At 41.0% G+C, this 26,459-nt stretch overlaps 1 protein-coding gene across 3 annotated transcripts in view; it reads left to right on the forward strand.

Annotated features, from left to right (window-relative positions):
- Positions 1 to 26,459, forward strand: part of prkg1 (protein kinase cGMP-dependent 1) — a 904,903-nt gene that overhangs the window by 135,012 nt on the left and 743,432 nt on the right. Inside the window, exon 1 of one of the 3 annotated variants that reach the window (XM_062976198.1) lies at positions 12,222 to 13,211. The exons of the other annotated variants lie outside the window; for them this stretch is intronic. Within the exon in view, the coding sequence (XP_062832268.1) occupies positions 12,844 to 13,211 (368 nt within the window). The 5' untranslated portion in view covers positions 12,222 to 12,843. Of the gene's footprint in view, positions 1 to 12,221; positions 13,212 to 26,459 lie in introns of those variants that run through there. 3 annotated transcript variants of the gene reach the window in all.

The following is a 26,459-nucleotide window of genomic DNA, read 5'->3' on the forward strand; positions in this document are numbered from 1 at the left end:
TGCTTCCAGATTAAAAGCATAAACAGTTGAAATAAGATAAAATTACAACAACAATTAAAAACAATGTTGATGCATACTTTCACAAACTAATTGGCCCCTGAAGGAATAACAGCAGCAGCAGTAGCAGCAGCAGCAGCAACAACAACAACAACATTTTTGTTTGCAGCTGAAAATGCCCCAATGACATTGGCATTAGACCTTCAAGCAGAGAGCATTCAATAGTTGGTGTGCCAGAGCTGAGAAAGTCATCTGCTATGTTGTCCCATTTCATATGGCCTCCAGTGATGGGACACAGAGGAGAGTCCCTCCTGCAGATCTTCAGGCAGGTATAAGTAGAAATATGCACATCTTCAATATATGGGGAGAATTCCTTCAATATATGGGGAAAGGTCTCATCCAAAAGCCTTCAAGGGACACACATCGCTCTTGAAACCATTTCTACCAGAATTCACTCCACATCAGGCCCGTAGCCAGTATTTTGATTTTGATTTGGTGGGGGGGGGGGGGGGGCTGAGTCTAAGTGAGAGAGGATCTACCCTAGCAAACTTTTTGTATCGTTATCCCAATACCCCTATGCATATGGTGATCAGATCATGGAATGAATAAACACAACAGTTTAAATAATAAATTGAAGGCCTTCTCGTGGACCACCCTGAGAATTTCGGAGGGGGGGGGGCTGAAGCCACTCAAGCCCCCTGCCCCCCCCTCCCCGATCTTTGTTTTTACAAATGCTGCCCCCTAAAATGTATCTGCTTTGATGTACAATCAATGGGGAGTAGGAATCTCCTTTCAAACCCCAGATGGAATCCATAAAGTTGTCTTTTGATCTTCCCATTCCGCTTCTGAGTCTGTTCAAGCACTTCCAAGTTGCCCATTCTTGGTTTGTCCCTGGAGGAAGACCCGTGTGTGTGTGTGTGTGTGTGGGGGGGGCATCCAGATGGAATTACCTTCACTTCATTTCACTTCACTTTATTTCTTAATTAGTCACTCTCCACCAGAGTGCTCCAAGCGACTTACAGTTTAAAATATCATTCCACAATATAAAACATTCAACATAAAAACATTCAACAGTGACTATTTGGCAAATTAGATCTGATTTACTTAAATGCACAACCAAACAGCCAAGTCTTTAGCGCTTTTACAAAAGGTCGCAACTCCGACATTGCTCTAACATGTGGAGGCAATGAGTTCCACAGAATTGGAGCATAGGTCAAAAAGGCTCTATGCCTTGTAGCTTCCAGGTGTACCTCCCTAGGGCCCAGTACATATAGGAGATTTTCCTGGGAGGATCGAGGTGACCACTGATGGAAAAAAGGAATGAGGCGGTCCCTAAGATATAATGGTCCTTGGCCATTTCGAGCTCTAAATGCCAGGATCAGTATCTTGTAAGAGATCCGATATTGGTAGCCAATGCAGTTGTTTCAGAATCGGTGTAATATGGGATCTTATAGATGATCCCGCTAGCAGCCTGGTCACCGCATTTTGGACCATTCGGATCTTCTGGGTTTTTGTCTTCGGAAGCCCGGCGTATAAGGCGTTACAATAATCCAACCTAGTGGCGACTGTTGCATGGATTACCGTTGCCAATGCTTCTGTTGAAAGGTAGGATACCAATTTCCTTGCCTGGCGAAGATGAAAAAAGGCCTGCTTACTTATGGCAGTGATCTGGGCCTCCATCGTCACTGATGAGTCCAACACAACCCCAAGGCTTTTAACAGTAGCAGATGGAACCAGAACTTCCCCATCGAGATCAGGCAGTGACTGGATTAACTCTGGTGGCTGGCCGGGCCACCAGAGTTACCTGATTACCTGATTTTGCTACCCACAGGTTGCTGTTGCTGAAGGAACATTTAAAGGAGTGGTGGCTCTCATAAAACTTTTCCGTGATTTAAGTCTACTGGGAGGAGGCTGATAGCCACACAGTGGGTGGCTTTCACAGTGTTCAACCTTATTTCTCTCTCAGTTGGCAGCAACTTCCCATCACACATCATGCCAGCTAGCTTATAGAGTCTGTGATCAGGTGTAGTTTAAGACATCATGTGATTATTCTATATGTCTCATTCAGTGATATATTCACCCGCTTCGTGTGGGCAGACGGGGCAGGTATATTGAGCAGTTGAGTAAGACAAGGCCAGGGCTGATGTTTTTATTAATTTTGGGTCTGCACCCCATGCACTATTAGTAAGTTTCTTCAGGATGTTATTGCATTCCACTACTTTGTGCTTAGTGTTCACACAGTGTTTCCTAAATGTTAGCGTTTGGTCTAAGATGACACCAAGATATTTAGGGTTGGAACAGTGTTTAAGCTCTTGGCCTTCCCAGGTAATCTTCAGTTTCCTGTTGGCTTCATGATTATGTCAATGGAAAGCACACACTTGTGTCTCAGCAGGGTTAGGCTTCAGATGGTTATCTTTGTAGTAGCTGGAGAGATCTTTCAGGGCATTAGTAAGTTAGTGCAACATTTATCAAACCATAATCTTTCTTTATTCACTTAATTTTATGGGGCTTCAGATGACATCATTCTCCACTCACAACCCTCCTTTTATCTTGCAAGGCATTTCCCCAGCTTTTCTTTTTCTTACTATAGACAGTATTTTAGGGAAAGACAGATGGGTGTTGTGCAGAACCTATCATGAGGAATTTTCTATTTGTATACATCCCCTGTTTTTTATTGCCATCCAGGTAACTTCTAATGGCAGGGGCTAACTAGACCAAAGCAAAGTTAGGATTGCCTATGCCATTATATTTCCAATTTCTATGTATAGTCGTGAGAACTGGGCAATGATGAAAACTGATACCCATTTGAATGTGCTAGAGTAGAGTTCTACAAATACCATGGACTGAAAAAAAGAGAAGCAAATGTTCAGGGCCAATCAAGCTTGAATTTCCCCTAGAACTCAAATGACTAACCTGGGACTGTCATACTTTGGTCATTTCAGGAGAGGTCATTGCTCATTAGAAAAGATAATAATGCCTAGCAAGGTAAAAGGCAATAGGAAAGGAGGAAAACTGCACTACAGGAGGACAGACTGAAGAAAGGAAATTCAACCCTGTGTTTGCAAGACCTTGATAGCAAGGCAACTTGAAGGTCTCTCATTTATAAAAATGCCATAAGTCAAAGTCGACTTGACAACAACAACAAAGTAACTAGAGCAAGGCCTTGTCTGGCAGGCTGTGCGCTAGCCATTGTCATAAGTTGTTCATATGGTTTTCCTAATCACTGGCCATCTGGGTTTTATAGTTTAATTCCAGCACCAGAAATTACAATTAAAAACTGTTTGGAAGCCAGTAGAGGTCTTTGAAAACATTGAATTATATGTTCAGAGAATCCAGTTTCAGTAGTGGCAGCTTGTGAAAAGTTTATAAGAAGAGCATCAAGTAGAACTGCATAGATATTCTTATGCCATGAATGATAATAGCTAGTACCTGCATGTTAACTCTACTGAAAAACAGCTCAGGCCATGGTGACTATTTGATTTCCAGGTACAAAATCAGGTACAAAATCTGACATATTCATTTTTTCCTCTGCTGAAAATCAAACATAACTACCTCAAAAATAAAACCTGCTTTCAGCCAAGCATGCAAATGTTTCGTATATTGTCTCTGAGAGGAGGACATTTTCCAATTTCCATGAAAAGGGCTGTCATACTGTCAGTACATGACTTTAGGAGGAATGATTTGGAGCTGCAGTAAGCAAGATGAGCAGCAGAGACCTCTAAACCTAGAGCAGGGTCATCATACCAGATTGTGGAATATGTGAATTATTACATAATATCACCTAATTGAGGCAAAGTGTGCCCATTAAGATAGGAATTTTCTGGCTTTATCCCTGAGAGAGACAAGAAAAAGAGAGTTTGAGGGGAAAAGGCATTTTTTGTGAATGTTCTAAATTGTGTCCTGAAATTAAATGTGAATATTTAAATTCCACCTAAACATTAGGAAGAACTTCCAGATGGTAACTGCTGTTCAGCAGTGGAATGTGCTGCTTGCTAGGAGTGTGATGGAGTCGCCTTCTCTGGAGGTTTTAAAGCAGAGACTGGATGGTCATCTGTCTGGAGTGTTCATGCGGTCTCTTCCAACTCTGATTTTGGACCATACATTTTGTAAGCCAAAAGATGCCATATTAGGGTGCAGTCTTGGGTGAAGGGTATGGCCATAAATACACACAATAAGAATAAGTATCTATACTCCATCTTCTGTATAAACCAACATAATTTTGAGAACAAAAACTCCTGGAGGGGTAGATGACTAAATAACTCCTCATAATGCTAGCCCCACACTCAATTCTTTTTATTTTATTATTTAGATTTTAAAACATTTGCAGAAACACACACCACTGTTTCAGTGGTCAGCCCTTTCTATGAGTTTCCACCTTAATTCAAAATCCACATGGATCTTTCTTTCTATGGAAGAAAGGACTGCAAGAGGAGATTGGGCTGCTGTCCACTCTGGCTCATAGGTGTGCATTGCGCATTCTGTGACAATGTTATAAAGCAATGGAAACATTTTTATGAGTATTTCTCATTGGAAAACCACATGCCTCATTGTGCTCCAATTTTTACAAAGCTGAAATGAAGCTGTCAATTGAACTATTCTGAGTTTTGTTTCTCCATCAGTGGGGCTTTATTTTCATTTACAGGAAAAGCCCTCCCTTCAAATTCATCAGGAAAGGAAGCATTTGTTCAGTCAACATGTTCTGACACAACAGCCTAGATGAGGGTGTCGTGGAGACACAGATAGCAATTACTATTCCAGGGCATCAGTCAGTCTTGAGATGTATGCAATCACGTCTGAAGAGAGACAGGCAGGGAAAGTGGACACTCCTAAGAACATTAAAATTGGCTTGCTCTATCAGACCAAAGGTCTGTCTAATTTGGCACTGTCTCCAAGAGCAGCCAGCCAGATGCAACTAGCAACTCACAAGCAACAAAATGAGGAAGATATCATCTCTTGTTGTCAATAGTGTTTTCTCATTTTGTATATAGTGCTTTGGTGGTACAAGGAGGTTTCATGTTTAGCTGTGATGGCTAACTGACAGACAACTCACTTTCAAGCTGCTTCTTTCTTTTTGGTACTCTGTACCAAATTCAGATTTCCAGGTTCACGTACATTTATATTTCATCATATTTGTCCTTAATTACTGCACAGTACAACACTACATCCATAGGAGCAGAACCCATAGTTTAGCTGAGCCATGGCTGAAAAAATATGTTATCTCTTGGCATTTTGTCCTCAAGTGCAATTCTATAATATGTTTCTGCCCAAAGGTGACCAGAGTAATTCTGGATTACCTAGACAGTTTTTCACTCTAGGCAGTTTTCTAGGTCATCCAACAAGATTCTATGGTATGCTTCTCCTGGAAATCAATAACGTTCACTATTATTTGTGGTTTCACATTTCCATGGTATGTCCAGGAATATTTCATCCACAGATATTGAAGTCAAGCTGTACTGAACTCTTTGGTAACGGCACAAGTATCGAGGTTTAAGCTTTCCGCTACCTGTTTCATCGCTCTCAAAATCATCCAGGAGGGGCTTAAAAATGAATCTCTCCACTTGTTCCCCTACATCAATGTTATACATATATATCCAAGGGACTTAAAAAAATAAAAACCCCACTGTTGCCAATGTGTTTTTCCTGTTTCTTTTTAAAACCAGTGTACATACACACATACTTGTGTTTCTGTGTATGCATGTGAATTACATGTGGGGAACTAACTGAGCAGGACCTTTTAAGCCTCCTCCTCTCTGTATGCATTCATGATCAAAGTCCTCTGTAGTTATTTGGAAGAAAGAGACAATCAGCTATGAACTAGAAACATGTGAACTATTGTTTCTAGTTTAAGTGTTACTGGTACTGGGTAATGATCAAGTATACATTGTATCCAAGAGAATAATTGTTGCAGCAGAATCATTGTCAGTTTGAGTTGAATATGGCTGTTTCCATGTAATGCAAAAGAAGTTTTAGCCATGCAATGAAATTCACCTGTTGAATTTGCATTATTAAGATGGCAGATTTGTAATTCCAAATTTGCTGATAACATGCATCAAGCAGAATGGTACCTGCTGGGTTTGAAAGACCCGCGTCTTGGCATGATATGTGGCTTAGATATATATGGCAGTAAGTTGCACTGTGCACAAACTCTCTCCATGCTTTGTTTTTCTTCACTGAAGGCTCTCATCTCAGGGTTGTGTTCCATCCTCTGGAATGACATTTGGAATCAAAGGTGGAAAAAAATTGGCTAGGTAGGAGACAGGTGCTGAATTTGAAGTCATGCCTCAATTGCTACTGGAAAGGAATAATCTTGGGCCTCAGCTATGGATGGAGATACAGCATTATGGCTGCACCTGTTTTGTTCCTCCTGTTATACAGTTTAAGGGACAAAGGCCAAACACCCAGCAAGATCCAGGTAAATGAAACACTTTCCTTCCAACTAATCACTTGAAGTGCAAAAATGGTTCCTCTCTCTCTGGATGCCGATCAAGGGCTTTCCTCTCTAGTAACTGCTTTCCTTATTTCCTGTGGGCAGCTGTAATGATACAGTAGGTGAGCAAGTTTACTACTACCCAGCTGTAATAGAGACGAAGCTCAAAATTGTCCTAAGAGAAATAGCTGACCTAAAAAAGCTAATTATCTTGTATTTCCTAAAGCTCTCAAAAGTGAGAGCTTGGGAAGCAGAGAGAGACCCTGGAGCAGGGGTCCCCAAACTTTTTAAGCAGAGGGCCGGTCCACAATCCTTCAGACTGTTGAGGGGCCAAATTATCATTTGAAAAAAAAAATACAAACAAATTCCTATGCATACTGCACATGTCTTATTTGTAGTTCAACAACAACAACAACGAAAGAACAATACAATATTTAAAAATGAAAACAATTTTAACCAACATAAACCTATTAGGATTTCAATGGAAAGTGTGGGCCTGCTACTGGCCAAGGAGATAGTCAAGTTAATTAGGATTGTTGTTGTTGTTGTTTTGTGCCTTCAAGTCATGTCAGACTTTGGCCGAGCCTAAGTCTAAAATTAATTATTTATTTACTGCATTTATTTACTACATTTATATCCCACCCTTCTCACCCCGAAGGGGACTCAGAGCAGCTGTATGTACATACAATATATTATATTATTAGCATAACACAATATTAGCATTATATATTACTATATTGAACTATACCACTATACTATTATATAATATGTAATGTATAACATACAATTAATATTATTATATGGTATTACTATTAGTATTATATTGTATAACATAAGAGAATTATTAATATTATATGTATATACAATATATTATATTATTAAAACTGATTTAAAAATATTATATTATAAAACTGAGGGCGGGGGCCAGGTAAATGACCTTGGAGGGCCGCATCCGGCCCCCGGGCCTTAGTTTGGGGACCCTTGCCCTGGAGATTGCTTTAGGCAAGTTGAAATAGTCTGGCAATGTGGGGGATATTTTAAATGTGTCTCAACGATAATGCCACTATTAATATATGTTGTCTGGATGAAGTTTCACCTGAATCTGGTGGAGGCTTGAAGCAGGGCTGAGGAAGCTTGTCCAATCTCTTGCTCAAGGAAAACTTGGAGAAGGAATCTACTCTGCTCCTTGTGATGTAAACCATGTGCAACATCAGGTTAGCTGGGTGTGGTCTGCTAGAGGCATGGTTGGATGAACCATTAAGCAAAATAAGCATCTGCTTCAGTCATCAAGGGAAGAGGAACACCACAAATATCGTATTCTCCATTGCCGCATTTACCATGGACCACGTGGTGCAAAACTGCAAAAGCTGTAGCTGAAGCAAGTTCTTAAAAAAATCCTTTATAATTAGAAAAAGTAGGTGAAAATTTTCAAAATACAGAGGAACTTCTATTTAAGAGCATCCCAACTTAAGAGCATTTTGAGTTAAGAGCTGTCATTCAATCTGGTTTCGCTCTGACGTAAGAGCAGCATTTTGAGTTAAGAGCTAGTATTAGAGGGAGCACTAGCATTGAGAGTACAGTGCTTTAGGGCTTCAAGAGAGCAACCTCCATGCCTCATACTCTCGTCTCCTTTGGGAGATTGCTGTCTGCTTTGCTCTTGTCTGCTTTGAGGAACTTTAGGTTAGTTGATTTTGTGAGATGTTTATAACTGGTATGTTTGGCTTCATGAAGAGAGAGAGGGAAAGAGTGTAAGAGAGTGAGGGAGACTGGAGTACAATATGAAGAAAATGATGCTTCTGTCTCTTCCCTTTGTGTTTCTTTGCCAGAACTTTGTGCTTCTACTATTTTAAAGTTAATCTTTCTTTTTTATTGGTCCATGTGAATGTGCATTTATACATTATTTGTTATTTATAAAGTACATTTTCTTATTTAAAAACACATAGCAAAAACTGGGGTTTTTTGGGGGGTGCATGATGGATTAATAGCATTTAAATGGGGATGTTTGCTTTGAGATAAGAGCATTTTGAGTTAAGAACTAACTCACAAAAATAATTATACTCTTTAGTCAAGGTATCACTGCATAAAAAAGTGGAAGCATATAAAAATAAACATGATTTTCCATCTTCCTTTAAGTGTTCTTTCATTTTGAAAAGTCAAATTATTTATAGTTTTAATTAGATATAGATGGGTCACCAAAATAAACATGCTTTTCCACTGTACACACACAGCCTTCATTGGCGTACAACAATAAAATCACAACACAGGCATATACAACAAGAGGAAGTAACAGATAAAAAAAGAAAGCATAATTCAGAGTTACTGATCTCAAAAATAACATTTGCAGCAGTCTCTCAAAATAATGCATCAGAGTTGTTCAAAAGATACAGAATTTTATAACCACTGAGGACACTGAAAAAATGGGATCTCGCCATATTTCATTTTAAAAATGAACATTATTTATATTTTGAATTTAACACATATGGGACGCCAAAACCATTTAAGTGCTTAGGGCCTCTGAAGGTCTGAATCCTGCCCTAGCCAAGGGTTGAGGGTGCATCTACAGAATAGAATTAAAGCAGTTGGACAGCCCTTCAACTGCCATGGCTCAATGCTATAGAATCAGGGGGGTTGTAGTGGTGCAAGGTTGGTAGCTTTCTCTGCCAAAGAGCGTTCTGATGCCACACCAAATTACTACTACTAGGATTGCATAGCATTAAGAGATGGAAGTTAAAATGGTGTCAAATTGCAATAATTCTACAGCATTGATGCACACCCCAAGTATTAATCCAGAGAGTGCCATTTGGTGTGAGATGCTTGAGAGATTGGGGCAGTTTCAGGACATCCAGCACTCGGGTGACATTAATAATAATTATATATATATATATATATATATATATATATATATATATATATATATATATATACATACACACACACACACACACACACACACACACACACACACACACACACACACATATATATATCCTCCCCTCTCTTCCCAAAGAGCCTCAGGGCAGTTTACAACAAATATTGGCAAACATTAAATGCCGTAGACATTGGGTGCATCTATACTAGAGCTCTCCAAATATTTCATGCGGGTGACACCCTTTTCAGACACGCATCCTTTCATGACACAGTCGTTCAGTTTTACTAACAAACTGGAAGTTAATCCAACCCCTTAAAAGTGATACATAAACTGTAACAATTAAATGTATGGGGACACAACGTATCTCATGAAAACCTTCCATTTATATTTTGAATAATATAGGACTCTTTGTTTATTTCACATAGATTCAGAGGTTTCTTGTTACATTCGTGTGACAGACTTACGCACTGTAGCCAACACAGTGATGTGTTGCAACACACAGATCACTATTCATTGTTTTATATCGGTTAACTTTCATGGTCTTTGGAAGTTACAGAGGCACTGTCTTTTGGGATCATTGCCTGTGTGAGAAATATAGATTGGGTTAAGCTGTGTGCGCGCAAATTTCTATACACATAGCTGTCAATTAGTTGTTACAGAGCGTCATAAGGGTATATGATGTTTAATAAATCACCTCAGCCCCGACTTTCTATACCTCTTATAGTTCTGTAGGTTTGTTCCTAAGTTGAATTTGTTTGTAAGTCAGAACAGGAACATTTTAAGTAAACTCCAGCCATATATACATCATAAAAATCATCAATACAGTGTGCACAATGGATATAAAACTGTTGTCAGAAATGTGTCATATCAGAATAAACAAAAGAATCAAGGAGATACAATATCGCCAAAACTGTTTGCGGCGACTTTGGAAAGCCTCTTCTGAAAAATCAAATTTAATCGCGGGGTTTCAAAAGACGGCGAACAACTTTCCCATCTCCTCTTCACAGACAATTACATCCTTTTGGCCAAAAATCCGGAAGATTTACAACATGATCTCCAACAACTAGCTCAACTCTCTAAATCAGTAGGACTGGAAATGAACTTATAAAAGCGAAATTGATGAAAAATGAGTAGAGTGTCCAGGGCCAGATCTTTATAAATGTTTGTGGTGCTCACTATAACCTGCATGTCAGTGGAGGGAGGGCCATGGGTGTCTTCTGCTCAGTGGGAACTATAGCTGCTTGTGAAGGCAGGAGGCTTCTGTGTAAATGGACACCTCCTCCACATACATACATACACATTTTTCACTTTTATTATGTGTATAGATATAGATATAGACACATACCAAACTATAAGCTGCTTTGAGTCCCCTTCTGAGAAGAGCGGGTGTAGAAATATTGTAAATAAATAAATCAACAAAATTATCCGCCTTTATATTCGGGGTGATATGGCTGTGTGGAAAGGCATTGAACCAGGGCATTCATCCTACAGAGGACCCCATCACACTAGAGCTTGGGTGCACTTTAAGTCCACTTTAGGGAGGGGACTTTAAACAGCTCAACCAGACAGGTCCTGGGCCTCAGCAAACTACAAACCCCAGAATTCTACAGGAGGCAGAAACCGGATTTGAAGTGGATTCATGATTTAGTGCGTCAGCTGCACTGGCTGCCAATCTGCTACCGAGCACAATTCAAAGTGCTGGCTTTAGCCTATAAAGGCCAAAATGGTTCTGGCCCAGCTTACTTGTCCAAACATAGTTCCCTCTATGAACCATCTCAGAGCTTAAGATCATTTGGAGGCCGTGCGCTCTGCTCTGCCTTCTTTGCAGGCGGAGACCAGAGACAGAGCCTTCTCGGTGGTGGCCCCTTGGCTATGGAACTCCCTCCCCAGAGAGATTAGATCAGCTCCCTCCTTCCTGATCTTCTGCAAAAAAAACAAACAAAAAAAAGTGAAGATGTGGCTCTTTGACCAAGCTGTTGAAAATCTAGTGCAACAATTAGACACGAAAGATGTGTAATTGAATTATGGAATGGCTCCAGACTACGCCTATGGATCACGTGATTTTAACTTGTGTGGATTCAAATGCTTTCGCTGTTTTTTTAATGGTGCAGTTTATTTTTATTGTACTGTATTGTACTGTACTATGTTTTGAAAGGCATTGCCTATGTTGTGAAGCTGCCTTGAGTCCCCTCCGGGGTTGAGAAAGGCGGGATAAAAGAGCCGTAAATAAATAAATAACAGTGCAGGCATGGGCAAACTTTGGCTTTCCAGGTGTTTTGGACTTCAAATCCCACAATTCCTGGCCTCAAGCGCCTTCCTTTTCCTCCTCAGCCTGAAGGGCTAAAGTTTGCCCATGTGTGCTGTAGTGTGATAAGGCAGAAAGAAGGGACTCCCATTGGCAGGGCCTGAGTGCTTTAAGCAGTAACAGGTAAAGGTTTCCCCTGACGTTCAGTCCAGTCATGTCTGACTCTGGGGGTTGGTGCTCATCTCCATTTCTAAGCCGAAGAGCCGGCATTGTCCGTAGACACCTCCAAAGTCATGTGGCCGGCATGATTCATGGAGCGCCGTTACCTTCCCGCCGGAGCGGGAAGGTACCTATTGATCTACTCACATTGGCATGTTTTCGAACTGCTAGGTTGGCAGGAGCTGGAGCTAACAGCGGGTGCTCACTCCGCTCCCCGGGTTCGAACCTGGGATCTTTTGGTCTGCAAGTTCAGCAGCTCAGTGCTTTAACACATTTCGCCACCGGGGCTTCTTGAGTGCTTTAAAGACACCTGTAATTGACAGCTAGCGAATGCGCGTTGTGTTGTGTGTATGTTTGTTTGTTTGTTTTTTGGACTGGTTGTTGCCTGCCTGTGTGGCGCTCAAGCCGACTTAAATTTTTAAAAAGTCTGTCAGAGAAGATTGGGAGAGGGCAAGAAGACACATTCACTCTCCCCCATCCCCACCACCGCGAGCGAGGGAGCGCGCGCAAGGCTTGCCCTCCCCCTCGAGACGGGAGAGAGCGCGTGCTTCGGCGGGAAAACACGCACCCAAGCGGCGCGCGCCTTTTTGAGAGGGGGAGGGGTGGGCTCCCTCAGTGAGGCGCTCGGAATGCAGCGGCAGGAGCAGCAGCAGCGGCGGGCGGGGAAGCCCCCTCTCTCCTTCTCTTCCTTACGCTCTTTACCTCGAGGCTCAGTTGCGCGGAGGGGGGAGTAACAGCCGAGGAGGAGGAGAAAGAAGAAGAGAGGCGGGGGCGCGGGCGGGATAGCGGAACCGCGGCGGCGGCGGCGGCGGGTGAGGGAGAAAGAGGCGGCATGCTGCAGACGCCCCTCGCGCTCCCTCACTCTCCGTCTCTCTCCAGTCTGGCCTGACGCAGGCAGGCGGGGGGAGAGCGAGAGAGAGAGCGCGAGGGTGGGCTTCCGAGGATGGGGGCTCCCTTCCCGTAGGAAGGAGTGAGTAGCAACAGCGGCAGCAACAGTCCCTCGGCAAAGTTGGCGCGAAGTGGGACGCGGCGGGAAGGGGGGAGAGGTGGCTGCGCCGGCGGCGTTGGCGGCGGCTCCCTTCGAGGATGGGGACGCTGCGGGATTTGCAGTACGCCTTGCAAGAGAAGATCGAGGAGCTCCGGCAGCGGGACGCGCTCATCGACGAGCTGGAGCTCGAGCTGGACCAGAAGGACGAGCTCATCCAGCGGCTCCAGAACGAGCTGGACAAGTACCGCTCCGTGATCCGCCCGGCCACCCAGCAGGCGCACCAGGGGCCCGGAGCAGCCCTGCCGGGAGGAGGCGGAGGCGGCGGTGGGGGCGGAGGAGGAGGAAGCGCAGGCGGAGGAGGGGGCGAGCAGCGGACCAAGCGGCAGGCCATCTCCGCCGAGCCCACCGCCTTCGACCTCCAGGACCTCAGCCACGTCACCCTGCCCTTCTACCCCAAGAGCCCGCAGTAAGCACCACGGCCTCGAGGGTCCCTGTCTCTGTGTGTGTCCCTCCTCTGTGTGTGTCTTGTCTGGCTCCCCCTCCATCTCTCCTTCCCTCGCTTCGCCCCAAACTCCACTCTGCCCCCACATTCCCCAGAGCCACGTTCAGGCGCACACAGCTGGATCTACACTGCCCTATATCCCATATCATATAATCCAGTCCAAAGTGTATATACTTTGGACTGGATGATATGAGCAGGATCTGATCCTAATGTAAATACTTTGGACTGGATTGTATGAGTGGGATCTGATCCCAACGTAAATACTTTGGACTGGATTATCTGATCCCAACATATATGCCTTGGACTGGATTATATGGGTCTACACAGCCAGATAATCTGAATTCAGATCCCGGGATATCGTGCAGGGTCCCCTCTCTCTGCCCTTTTGCAGTCCCACGCATAGGGTGACTTGGAGTATCTTGACTTACAAAGGATTCCTTACAACATTTTACAAAGAAATATTCCTTAGAAGGGACTCTTGGCCATGTGGGCAAAACGTCAGGAAAAAATGCTTCTCGAACATGGCCATACGGCTCAGAAAATTCTCATCACTTCAACTCTTGGACACCTCTTTCTATGCACAAACACACACTGAGTGAGGCTGGATCTCCACTGCCCTATATACCAGGATCTGATCCCAACGTATATGCTTTGGACTGAATTCTATGAGTCTACACAGCCAGATAATCTGAAGTCAGATCTTGGGATATAGTGCAGTGCTCCTTTCTCTGCCCTTTTGCAGGTCCACACATAGGAAGACTTTGGGTACCTTGATTTACAAAAGTCCTTACGATATATTACAAAAACATTCATTTGAAGGAATTTTTCTACACACACACACACAGTGAGGCTGGATCTAAACCGTTCTATATCCCAGGATATGAACCCAAAGTATATACTTTGGACTGGATTATATGAGTCTACATTGCAAGATAATCTTGGATAAAGAGATAATCTGAGATCCTGGGAGATAGAGCAGTGTGGAAGGGCCCCCCCCCTCTCTCAGCCCTTTTTCAGTCCCACACATAAGGAGACTTGAGGTACCTTGACTTACAAAAGATTACTTAAAACATTTTTTAAAATATTCCTTAGAAGGAACTCTTGGCCGCCACTTTCTATACACACATACACAGTGAGGCTGGATCTACACTGCCTTATATCCCACGACCTGATTCCAGATTATCTGCTTTAAATTTGGGTTATATGAGTCTACACTGCCAGATAATCTGGGATAAGCAGATAATCAGGGATAAGAAAGAGGGCAGTGTCCTCTCTCTTTCTGCCCTTTTGCAGCCACACACAGGGAGACTTGGGATACCTTGATTTACAAAGGATTCCTTACATTTTTAAAAAAATATTCCTTAGAAGGAACTCTTGGCTGCCCCTTTCTACACACACACACACAACCACACAAGGTGAGGCTGACTCTTCACTGACCTATGTCCCAAGATCCAGTCTCAAAGTATATGCTTTGGGCTGGATTATATGAATCTACACAGCCAGATAATCTGAAGTCAGATCCTGGATATAGTGCAGTGTTCTCTCCCTCTGCCCTTTTGCAGTCCCACACATAGGGAGACTTACAAAAGATTCCTTACAATGTTTTACAAAATATATATTCCTTAGAAAGAACTCTTGGCCGCAGGAATATATTCCAAAAGGAATATATTACAAAAACATTCATTCAAAGGAACGTTTTCTACACCCACACACACAGTGATGCTGGATCTACACTGCCCTGTATCCCAGGATCTGATCCCAGAGTATACGCTTTGGACTGGATTATATGAGTCTACACTGCCAGATAATCTGGGATCGATAGCATATAGGTCAGTGTGAATCCAGCCTAAGTCTTTTCCCACATTCATATTTTATAATGTAAGAATATTTTCCCTAGCTCCACTGAGTTTTGGGACACCTTGAGAAAAGAGTGTTCCTCAAAAAGTGTTTGTGTGGAGCTTCTCTCGAAACTCCTTCCTTTCCTCCAGCATGTTGTGCCATACTGTCTGGGCTTTTTTTGGTGACTGTTATATTGAATGAGGGAAGGTTTTTATGTGTGTGGTGTTTTTAACTCATGTGAGGCATATTCACATACTAATAGGGCAAATGCACTCTTTCGATTCACTTGATACCAGGAGGGGAAAATAGTCTCATTCCATCCACTAGGTCTTTGTTTACTGAAAGGTTTTCTTGTTTAGGGAAGGTATTTTTGTGGGGTTTTTGACCCCCCTTTTAACGTATTTTCCCGACAAGCTCGTTTCCCCTTCACATCCAGGAAGGGTTTCTTTTAGCACCCCATATGGTACAAAACAACCTAAAAGGTATCATTGAAAGCTAAAAGGTATTCCAGAGCTTCTGCAGCTGCTGTCTTAGCATCCTTCTACAAAACTGTTTTGCACTTTCTTTTAATTGTTATTACTAGCAGACTGCTGCTGGTATCACAAGGCAGGTGCAAGTGTGTGCATGAGTTTTCCACTTGGCCGCTTTCCTCTTCCATTTCCCTGTGTGAATAGAAGGATCAACATCTGAAGAAGTGGAATTGCCATTCCCAGTCTGAAAAGTTGCCTTCCTCCTCTTCCTCCCCCCTTCTTCTTCTTTCTCCTCCTCTTCTTCATCATCTTCCATTTTTGGGAAGAGTTTGGCTGTTCTTTGATCCCTTTCACCCTCAAGTGGTGCTCTCTCTCTCTCTCCTGAGTAGTGAAAGGCTTTGGAGCTCTTTACTCTTTCATCCCAAGCTTTGTCTGCTGCTATTTAAACCTAAGGAGGATGGGGAATATTCTGTAATGCAGCAACGTGGAGCAAAAACACAGCATCCCAAAGCATTAATCTCTCAGAAGAAAAGTGAGTAAGCTCAAGCCTGCCTCCAGTGTCAACAGCCTTGCCCTTTAGTCCCAGATGTAAAAGAGCTTGTTGCATTTCTTTGGGTGTTGGAGGAAAGATGTTCTGCACCTTCTTTGCATTTTCTTCCTTTCACTTATCACTCCGTCACATCTACAAGGGCTAAACTCTAGCCCGGCAAAATATGTGTCCTGCGACAGCCCTATTCGATGCACCAATTTGCCAAGAGTCCCTGACCAGAGAACGGGTGACTTGGAGAGAGAATCTCCATTTCTTTGGTTCCTGCCGAGGGCACCATGGAGGAAAACAGAGCGGTGCCCTGGATGAACGCTGTCCGTGCTTCTCCACATGAGTTTACAATAGGCTAGGCTGTCTCTGCACGTCACCTAGGTGTCCATAGGGCATCATTCCCATTTCCCCATTTCCTTTGCCAGCATCACTTTTTCCTCCTCACATCTTGTGTCTTGTCAGAGAAGTCTGGTCCACTTCACAGCTCATCAAGCCCACTGAGGCAATCAAACTGACAAGGGTTTTTAGAGCTGGTGTATGTGTGTATGTGTGTGGGAGAGACAGTGTCTCTTTGCTCTTTTTGACAACAACCAGTGCTAGAATTTAAGCACTGACACCAACTGATGCAGCAGAGTGCGCAGCTTAGCCAATTTGAAGCACAGTGCTCTTTCTTTAAAGAAGAGAAGCTATATGGGTTGCGATAGTAATCAGGTGCTGTGGATTCAGTTGCCCTAATAAGTCATTCAGACAATATGGTCCTATGTGTTTATATTCAGAGGTCTGATTAAATAGGGCTTGCTGTCAAGGAGGTGTATGTAAACCAAATGGTGGAGCAAAACTGATCAAGACATGCACACTAAACATGCTTACGATGCTTTTTATGTCTTGTGTTGAAGAGACTAGGAAACTATGACTAATACATATAAAAGTACCAGAAGCTTTTTAATATGCCTCGTGTAGTTATCCATTATCTGTTGGATCTGAGGAGCTTTTTTGAACTTCAAAGTATCCAGTCTCTTAATTTAAGAAAAAGGTTTAAAGCAGCAGTGGCTGTTGTCCTCAAGGTACATATCTGAGTATAAATCCTCTAATGCAGAGGATTTTTTAATTGGATGTATTTAAGAGTACCTACACAAAACCATACTTTTCAAAATACCTTTGCATAAATCAATCAGTCAAGGACTACAAGAACCCAGTCACTCTTTTCTATACTCAAAATCCTTAACACAGGTTAGAGGTATTCCAGATAAAAATCTGAATTGAAAAAGTTAGGGGACTCAGTTTTGTGTGCGTAATGCAAACAACAAGTGGTTAGAAGTAGGAAGGTTTACTGTATGATTGTTTGAGTTCAACTCTGAGATAGTGTTGTATTTATGTTGTGCTTGCAAAGTACTGAGAATATTTGGCTTGCTACCTTTCATAATGGCGTAGTAGATTAGACAGATTCTAGAATCCTTTCCAGAAGCTCATTTCCTGTTCTTTCTGTCATACAGACATCTAATTATGGGAAACTCACATGCATTCTCTTTCACACACACATTTTTGTGGTTCATACTCCATATGTTACAGTGCTTTGATACAAGGTTAGGAATGATTCCCAGTTTCAAGAACTGGCCTTCTATGGCAGGAATTGGGTATTTTGAAAGTCAATTATTGGATTGCTCCACCTTTGCCACATTGCTGTTCAACAATGTGAGTAATCTGTTTCATTAGCTTTGAGGGCACTGAGTTTACACTGGAACAATTAAGCAACTGGTTTACCACATGGTGAGCTGGAAAGCACACTGACTTGGCTTACACACTGAATGTTCATTGTTTCAATCCTGAAGATATTCCCATGCTGCAGTTCTCAAAGAGGCCAAGATAAAAACTGCATTTAATTTATCAATATATTGAATTGTAAAGGTTCACACAACAAGGTTTTTTTTTAAGCAAAACAAAGATTTTTGCATACTTTGGTATTATGCTCCACCACAAGTACAAAATAAATCAAGTTTGGTTATAACAAATGCTCCAGTTTAAATTCCATCTCCTGAGACATGACGCAGAGATTAACTATAGCTTATCTTGAGAATGATCAGGGTTGGAATAAAAAAATATTGACAGCATGAAATGTCTGAGGAATTTCTTTGGGGGAGGGGAGTCCTTATATAACTAATGTTATTCCCCTTCTATATGGGTTGCAAAGGGTTGTAAATGAGTTGCCTTCCTCATAAACTTCCCCCATACCACATGTCAGTCAATTGAATTTACTAGCAGTTATATCCAGGACCACAGACAAAGGAATGTAGTAGATTAACACTGTACTGGAGAGTACAGAAGTAATTTCACCAAAACCTTCCTCCTTTCACAGGGATCAACATGCTATACTACAATAGTTCTCAACTTGTAGTCCCTCCGATGTTTTGGACTTCAGCTCCAAAAAGCCATCATCATTGGCCATGCTGATGGAGGCTTTTGAGAACTGAAGTACAAAACATCTGGAGGACCAAAAGTTGATAACATGGGTACATGGGCAGCTGCCTCGTGCAGCTGTTTGTCCATCTAGTTCAATAGTATCATCTCTTGTAGACGTTGTTTTCCATAGCCCCAGTTGGAGGTTTTCCCCATCATCTGCTATCTGAATTGTCCTAGTTTTGTCTGCTGATATTCAAACTGGGATCATCTTTAGTTACAACATGGGTGCTACCACTCAGCTTTGGGCCATGCAGAAGGTACTCTTTTATATAATGATGTTTCTATACTTTTACATGTTTGACCAAGGCAGAAGCTGTTAACTCTACTTCCCTGTAAGGCTGAGAGTTTTGTAGCACCTTACTGTGTTAATGGGTTGCTTCAGGGTAATAAGTGATCAAGCAATAAAATTTAAGAAATTACAGAATGGAAAAGAGGCCATAACAAAGTGTTCCGAGAAAGGGAGCCATAAAGCCTGCCATAAAACAAAATCCATCTCATACGTGGAGATCAGTAAACTGGAGTGACAGCCCATAAGAGAGTGAATAGATACTCTGGGTAGGGAGCTTCTTATTATCTGACATTCTTTGGAACTAGAAGAGAGAGCAGAGAAGATCCATTATGACAGACACCAAGCCTGAACACAGCACATGAGTCCCATTCGCCACTTGCACATTGCCTTGTCTTTACTGCTCTTGTTCCTCTTTGTGGTTGTGAACAATGTTTTCAAAGGGTGGAGGGAGGGGGAACTTGCTTCAAAATCTTTTCCCACTGTGCTGCCTTGCCTTTTCCAGAAAGGACATATTGAAAGGACATTTGTAATAAATCTTGCTTTGAAGCTCTTAAATAAATTTGAGGAAAATCATCTGTTCTTGTTTCACGCTTGCTGTCACATTTTTTTTTTTAAATGGAGGAAGCTAAATCTCAGAAGAAGAAATATAACATCCTTCACATGACACTTAATTTCCTTTCATAACTGTCTTATAAATCTTAATGTAGTTGGTTTGGTAATCATGAAAAAGCACACCTGCTTTTAAAAACCCCAAACAATTCATGGCTCATGTCAAGACACACTACATGATTTTATTTATTAGTAACATCACAGTTGATCTTCATATTTTGTTTTGTCAGATGGTTGATTTTAACAGTTTTAAATACAAAATTTGAAGCTCCCATAGTGCAGATAGAATACATGCAAGTGTAAGAAGCGTTAGAGGTTACAATATATTGCTTAACAATGGATTTCTGTGAGCACAATGTGACTTTCTGTCCTTTTCCTGTTTAAGTCAGCTCAGTGGAGAAGTAGTGGACATGATCACCTGCATTAGGTACATCTCTCAGTTATTCAGATTCAACATAATCTGAGTTTATAATGTTCGCCATAATGGATTCTTCTCCCTGTTTATGGTTATACAGGTCAAAAGGAGAAGGAGACCTCATTACATAAAGCTTTCTATTATTTATGAGTAACATGTCTGCCTTATAGTATGGCCAATTAAATGATGAAAGCAGTTAATTATGGCTTTTCATTAGCTTGATTCCTAAGGATGTGCACAGATCAGCTCTCACTTTTATTTGGACACTTTTAGCTTTTTCCTAGGTTGGGAGGCAAATTGGAGATGTGTATGCTATTTCCCATAGACAGTCCATCAAGGACTGAAAACTGTTTTCTTGTCACGTTGATATTATTTTTAAAAGATGATGGGTTTTAGTATGTTATGATCAACCTTCAGTAAAATTTGAAGTTTTGTTAGCTGGGATTGATATTTAGAAAAGGGGTGCGACCATTCATTTGTTTGGTTTTGATATAAGTAATAAATGAGGAAAGCTTTTAAAAGAATTCACTTTTGATAAAAGTCTGATTTATGGATTTGTTTTTTCCCCCTGAGATTCCCTTTTTCCTGATTTAATAATGAGGTTTGTGGCCCCATATATGCTTACACAGAAGTAAGTTTCATCGATTTCAAGAGAGCTATTTCCAAATGAAGCATGTAATGAATTAATATTGGGGTTTTTCTTTTGCACACGTACCACCATTGCTCATTTGGATGCCTTGATAATAATGAGGCTAGATTCTGCCCTCTGACTAAACTTGAACTTACAAACAAATAAAAGACAAAATGCTTTTGAAAATACTTATTATCTACCTTGAGTCTTCATTCAAAATTTTGGCACATCATGTATAGTCTGATTTGTATTAATGGGAGGTAAAAGAGGGGACTCAAAAGCATTTGCATAAATTATATTTGCATTTACCCAAGGAGAATGTAATTATCTGACAGAAGTGGCAGAGATCAAGGCTGACTTGAGATCTATGTGCATGCAAAGAGTAGGAACAAGGCAAAAGAATCACTGGCTAAAGTAAAAAGTATTCCATAGCACTTTGGAATATCCCTATGGGTTCTGGGATTTGAACACAATTGAAAAAAATCAGAAGAGAAAGATAAGATGCAAGTGTTTCATACTTCTTATTTCTATGTTTGTGTTTCTCCACATGTTAATTCTATCCCACATCCTTCCCTGGAGTAGGTTCTGTTTGAAATGTGGTGGAGACATTTTCATGAGAAGCTGTCTCAGTGAAAAGTACAGTAATAAGTGATCCTGAGTTTGATGCTTCCAAGACTTTGGAACAGTATTTGAAACTTGCCGCTTGCTGCCTGAATTTGTTAGGCTTTCAAGACTGGTTGGCACCATTAGGGAGAGGGAGGCACTTGCCTCAGATGGAAACTATATAACTAGGTGGTGGCATCTATGCATTGTTGGAGAAAACTGCATTGTTAGGCGTTCTCTGCTTCTAAGCTGGCCCATTGTCATTAGATGTGATGAAGGTAACTGTCCCATCACCACTGTGAGATTTGGCTGTCCAGTTGGCTTCTGTATAGGGACTGAGAGGAAGCAGCACTTTTTATCAGTCTAAGAAGTAAAATATAACCTTGTGCATGCTAGGTGGGTGGGAGCTAGCATGGTGTAGTGATTTGAACATTGTACCATGACTCGGCTATGAAACTTGGGTGACATCTCTCACTCTCAAAAAAAGGCAAAGGCAGAACCCCCTCTGACCAAATCTTGCCAAGAAAGGTTTGATAGGTTTGCCTTAGGATCACTGTAAATTGGAAATGACTTGAAGGCACACAGCAACAACCGATCGAAGGCCCCATCTACAATGAATTACAATACAGATTGATCAGTGTATACGCCTATAATGCAGTTTAATCTACACTGATTATATAATGCAGTTCAATCTACATTAAGATTACAATGTAAATGGGACCGAAGTGAGTAAATGAATTTGGCATATTAAGAGCTTTACACAATGTATGACTCTTTCTTCAGAATCATATAGAAATACATTCAGCTCTGCTTATGATATTTTTCTTTTATACAGTAGCACACAAATAAGCCACACTCAGTTTTAAGAGATTTAATAGTTATAATTGTGTTGCATTGAAAATGACAGCATTCACGTAGTTACTTTAAAACATATTACTTTAGCAACATTATCCATTTAAGGGATTCACTTTATTAATGGGAAACTTTAAAATAATTTCAGGAACTTTATGCACAATGTAAGAGATTGAGTTAGAACAGTGGTTCTGAACCTGTGGGTCCTCAGATGCTTTGGCCTTGCAATTCCCAGAAATCCTAACAGCTGGTAAACTGGTTGGGGTTTCTGGGCATATGTAGGCCAAAACACCTGGGGACCCACAGGTTGAGAACCACTGAGTTAGAGAATTGTTATATAACCAGGTTGGTTACAAATGTTTGGAAAATTTTGGAGTGTGAAAATGACAGAGTTGTTATTGCTGGCATGATAGTTTTTATACTTTAAGTACCAAGGAGGAAATGCAGTATCGTCAAAAGAAAGAACAGATGTAGAATATTTTTCCATTAACAGAAATAACTTTGGAATTTGAAATGAAATTTCAAATATTCTCATGATACAAACTACATGTAGGCTTTCATTAACTCACATATCTTTGGTAAGAAACCTCAGTTTTTTTTTCTAAAGTTCTCTGAAATTTTATGCAGGATAGAAAATTTGAAGTTAAACTCTTTTGCACAAATAGCAAAATTTTAAAAAGCTATATGAACTTTATCTGCAATTTAGTGCTTCTGCACATTGCTCACGCAATTATCAGGGCATTAGTAAGATCTCTCTAAATGCTCTGGGGTTGTTCAAAAGGCTGGAGGTGATTTGTGTCCTAGAAAATTGGCTTCCAAATTTTGAACTGGCAGGCCCTTCACCGGAAGCCTTGGTGTCTAATCTTCCAGAATATAAATAATCTGTCCTCCCCGCAGTCTCTGTGGAGCAGCTGTTTCCAGGTTTTTGGTGCGTGGCATTTCAGTGGAGGCTGGCAGCCATGCCTAGTGGAGACAGGGAGGAAAAAGCAGCATATTCCTATCATTACTGCTGTTTTCTCATAAGGCCTAAGCATGAGGGTGCTTTCTCTTTCCCTTTTTTAATTTCTCCCATGTCTGTTTAGCAGTGGAGGGTCTTCACAGTATCCTAGCAACCACAGGCTAAAAATGCTTGGCTGCTGGTCTTTTTGCCATCTCTCTCTCTTTCAATCTCTCTTCTTTACTGTGTCAATGAGGTGGCGCGGCTGGTACTTTAGTTAAACTTGCCTCAGCATGAGGGGAGATCTCTAGGATATGCTGACAGGTTCCCTAGGTTTAGTACTACCAAAAGCTGTCATGGGATCTGAATGATGCTGTTGCTATTTCATATCTTCCTTCTGCTCCTTCACTTGTCATCCTTCTTGGCAAGGGCTCCCCTGCATCCTGGATGTTGGTACAGAGGAAACAGAGGACAGCCTTTTGTGACTTACTTCTGTCATTCATTGTAGCCTCCATCTCTCAGGACCATTCTTCCAGCTACAGGTGGTTACAGACCTGCATCTCAAAGCATAGCTTAGCCCTAGTGACATTTGAGTATGAGCTGAAAGGTGAGCTTTAAAGGGACAAATCAGTGTGTGAGTGGCCTTGTATCCACATCCTGTTCCTCTGAGTACATGTCTTCTCAATTGATTTATTTATAGGACTGAATTTGAGGAATGATTCACCAGAGGGAAGGGCTCCATATGTCTCTGTGTGTTGGAGCTATAGATAGGGAGGTCATGCTAATCTTTCTTTTCTTTCAGCTGTGCTATCTCATCCTCTGCTGTATGCATGAACGGAGCAGACCTGTATTTAAAGACTGACACTGATAGCTGAACTGTGCCTTTGTGGTATGACAGCATGTATGAGAAACAGCCCTGTGAATACCCTGAAGACTAGCAATTTTTGCACCATAAATTGTCATGGATTATAGTTCTGTGAAGTGATTCATGAAAGGTCCTGCTTATCATAATTATGTTATATTTTGTGATAGTTGCAGAACCCTTTGTTGTTTTTACAGTAAGAGATTAATCCCGTTCTCTGTATGAACATGTGTGATTGTGCTGTGATATTTGGGAAGAACAGACAAAGGCAGAGCTTGCTTAACACCCTTGTGATAAATGAGAAATGTAAAGAAACTATCTTCCATGAGATGATATACTTTTTCCCCATTAGATTCAAGAAATGAAAATCCAAAGCTACTTCTGCAAACTGTGTGCGGAGTGAGGGAGTAATTTTGCTCACAGCCTTGTTTATCCCCTTTGAGATTTTGGATGCAAAAAAGGATGAGATACGCCATATCAACACCTCAGAAACTTTTGGAAGTCCATTACAACCCTGATATCCAAGGGTGATATGTTTCAAGACACACACACACACTCACACACAGAGATATTAGAAACCATGGATAATAATGAGTTTGTATTTTTACTATACTTGGACTGGAAACATATGATACAACCACACGGACAACCTAGAAAGGTCCATAAACAGTTCCTGAAAAGGGGAAATGTTTTTGGAGTGTGGATAAGTAAGACCATGAATATAAAGTCTGTGGATAAAGAGAATGTACTTTACACCTAGGCACTGTAACGGGAAGCATTTCACTGAATTATGCCATTTCACACATTTGGTGAGGGGCAGGCAGTTGGTGTTCATCTTTTAAAATCAAAATGAAGCATTACTTCCATGGAGAAAACTATAATTTTAGGCAAAGATATCTAACCTTAAAATGTCTCTGTCATTTTCTATGTGGAAGTTTTTTATTTCTTTATTTTTTTAAATATGAACTGAGAGCCACCTTTATTAATGTGAACCGTCATCTCTATCATAGCTTAACCCAAATACATATTTACCAGTTCAGCATGAGGTTTTCCTACACTATAATGATGGTGCGGTTTTGTTAATTATCTTGAAATATCTGGCTGTACCATCATACAATGTAATATTTTAATCAGACAATCATTCAGTAGGATGAGATCTAAGATGCCCCACCTCAACTTGTAATCTGTGTGTGTGTGACAATTTTGCTTAGGTTCTTTATATTCTGTAGATATTTTGCTAGGAGATTATACACACACACACAATGAGTGGAGACATTTTAAGGAGACCCTCTCTTGTATACAGAGAAGGAAGAGGTATTGGCTTAATTTAGAAAGTTAGGATAGTGTTGTGTATGTGCATACTAGCCAAAGACCAGACATTTATGGTAATATGTACAGTACTCACTTTCATAAACTGAAATTCATGTCTGTTGTGTTCTGTTGCTCTTACTTCTGCATATATATATATTTCAAAGAAGCACTGATGATTATGTTGAATGTATTGAAATTCAGGGAGTATCAGAGATAATTTAATCTATCCACACGTTGAGCAACCACTATATATTGCAGCCACCAAGTATTAGGCAGCTCAGCAAATGGGCAAGTTCAGCTGCATATTTTCAGCACATCAAACTTATAAGATCTTTATTCTACTAATAATGTTAATCCTTTCCTCTGTGTCTCAATTCCCCCCTTCATTCTTGCAGAATATAAAGGTCCATCCTTCTGGTAATATAGTGTTTCTATTACAAAACAGTACAATTACACAACTGTATCAAAGTTGCTCCAGAACTCACAGTCCATCCATGCTCTGTGTGTGTCTACTTTCTTCCTGACTTTCCAACTTGCTGAAGTTTATTTCCACAGATATTTTGCCCTTTTAAGGCAAGTAGCTTGATCAGCGCTGGTCTCATTTTTAAACAGATGACATTAACAGTCACTGAGTACCCCACAGTGTTTGGAAAAAGGAGCAAAACCTCTCTCTCTTCATTTCCTCTTTTCCTTGCAAATGTCTGGCATTCTGTGTAAAGTCACTGAGCTAGGAGGTACTGTATGGCATCTAATCAACAAGCCAGGATTAGGGGAAACAGGCTAAAAGGAGATTGGGCAGACAGTTGAATAGGCTTTTTGTGAGTCTTCAATGATTTCAGGTTATTACTTCCAAATTCCCCAAGATAGCATCCTTTTTACGTTATTCTTCTGCAAAGCAGCATAAACCATGTTTTGAGATTGGGATTTAGAAGACAGATAGCTACAAACATTTTTTAAAAATATTATAAAGTCAGTTATTTGTGATTTTGAGCATTTTGGGGCATAAAATCAGGATTTATTCCAATCTACTGATCACTAGATAGGCATATTTTGTCCAAGTGCTTCTCCCTTGCAACTGACACCTATCTCTCGTCAGGGTTGTGCTCTAATCCTGTCATTTTGATTTAATCTATTTTTTAAAATGTGGAGGCCACCTTTCTTTTAATTTACATGTATACACTATACTGGTGTGCTAGTACCTAGCAGAATCAAGTATTATTACTAATTTTTGTAGCCTATATTTATCTGCCAGTTAATTCATCCAAATAAAGGAGTTTTCTGGCCGTGGGAAGCTTTGTGCACAGTGGAAAATGAAAGATATTTTAACAAGAATGTTTAATTTGTGCTCTGTTCATTCTGTTTATCTTTGTAACTGAAATGATCTCCCTTAATCCATTCA

This window comes from Anolis carolinensis, chromosome 3 (assembly GCF_035594765.1).
Source record: "Anolis carolinensis isolate JA03-04 chromosome 3, rAnoCar3.1.pri, whole genome shotgun sequence".
Taxonomy (NCBI): domain Eukaryota; kingdom Metazoa; phylum Chordata; class Lepidosauria; order Squamata; family Dactyloidae; genus Anolis; species Anolis carolinensis.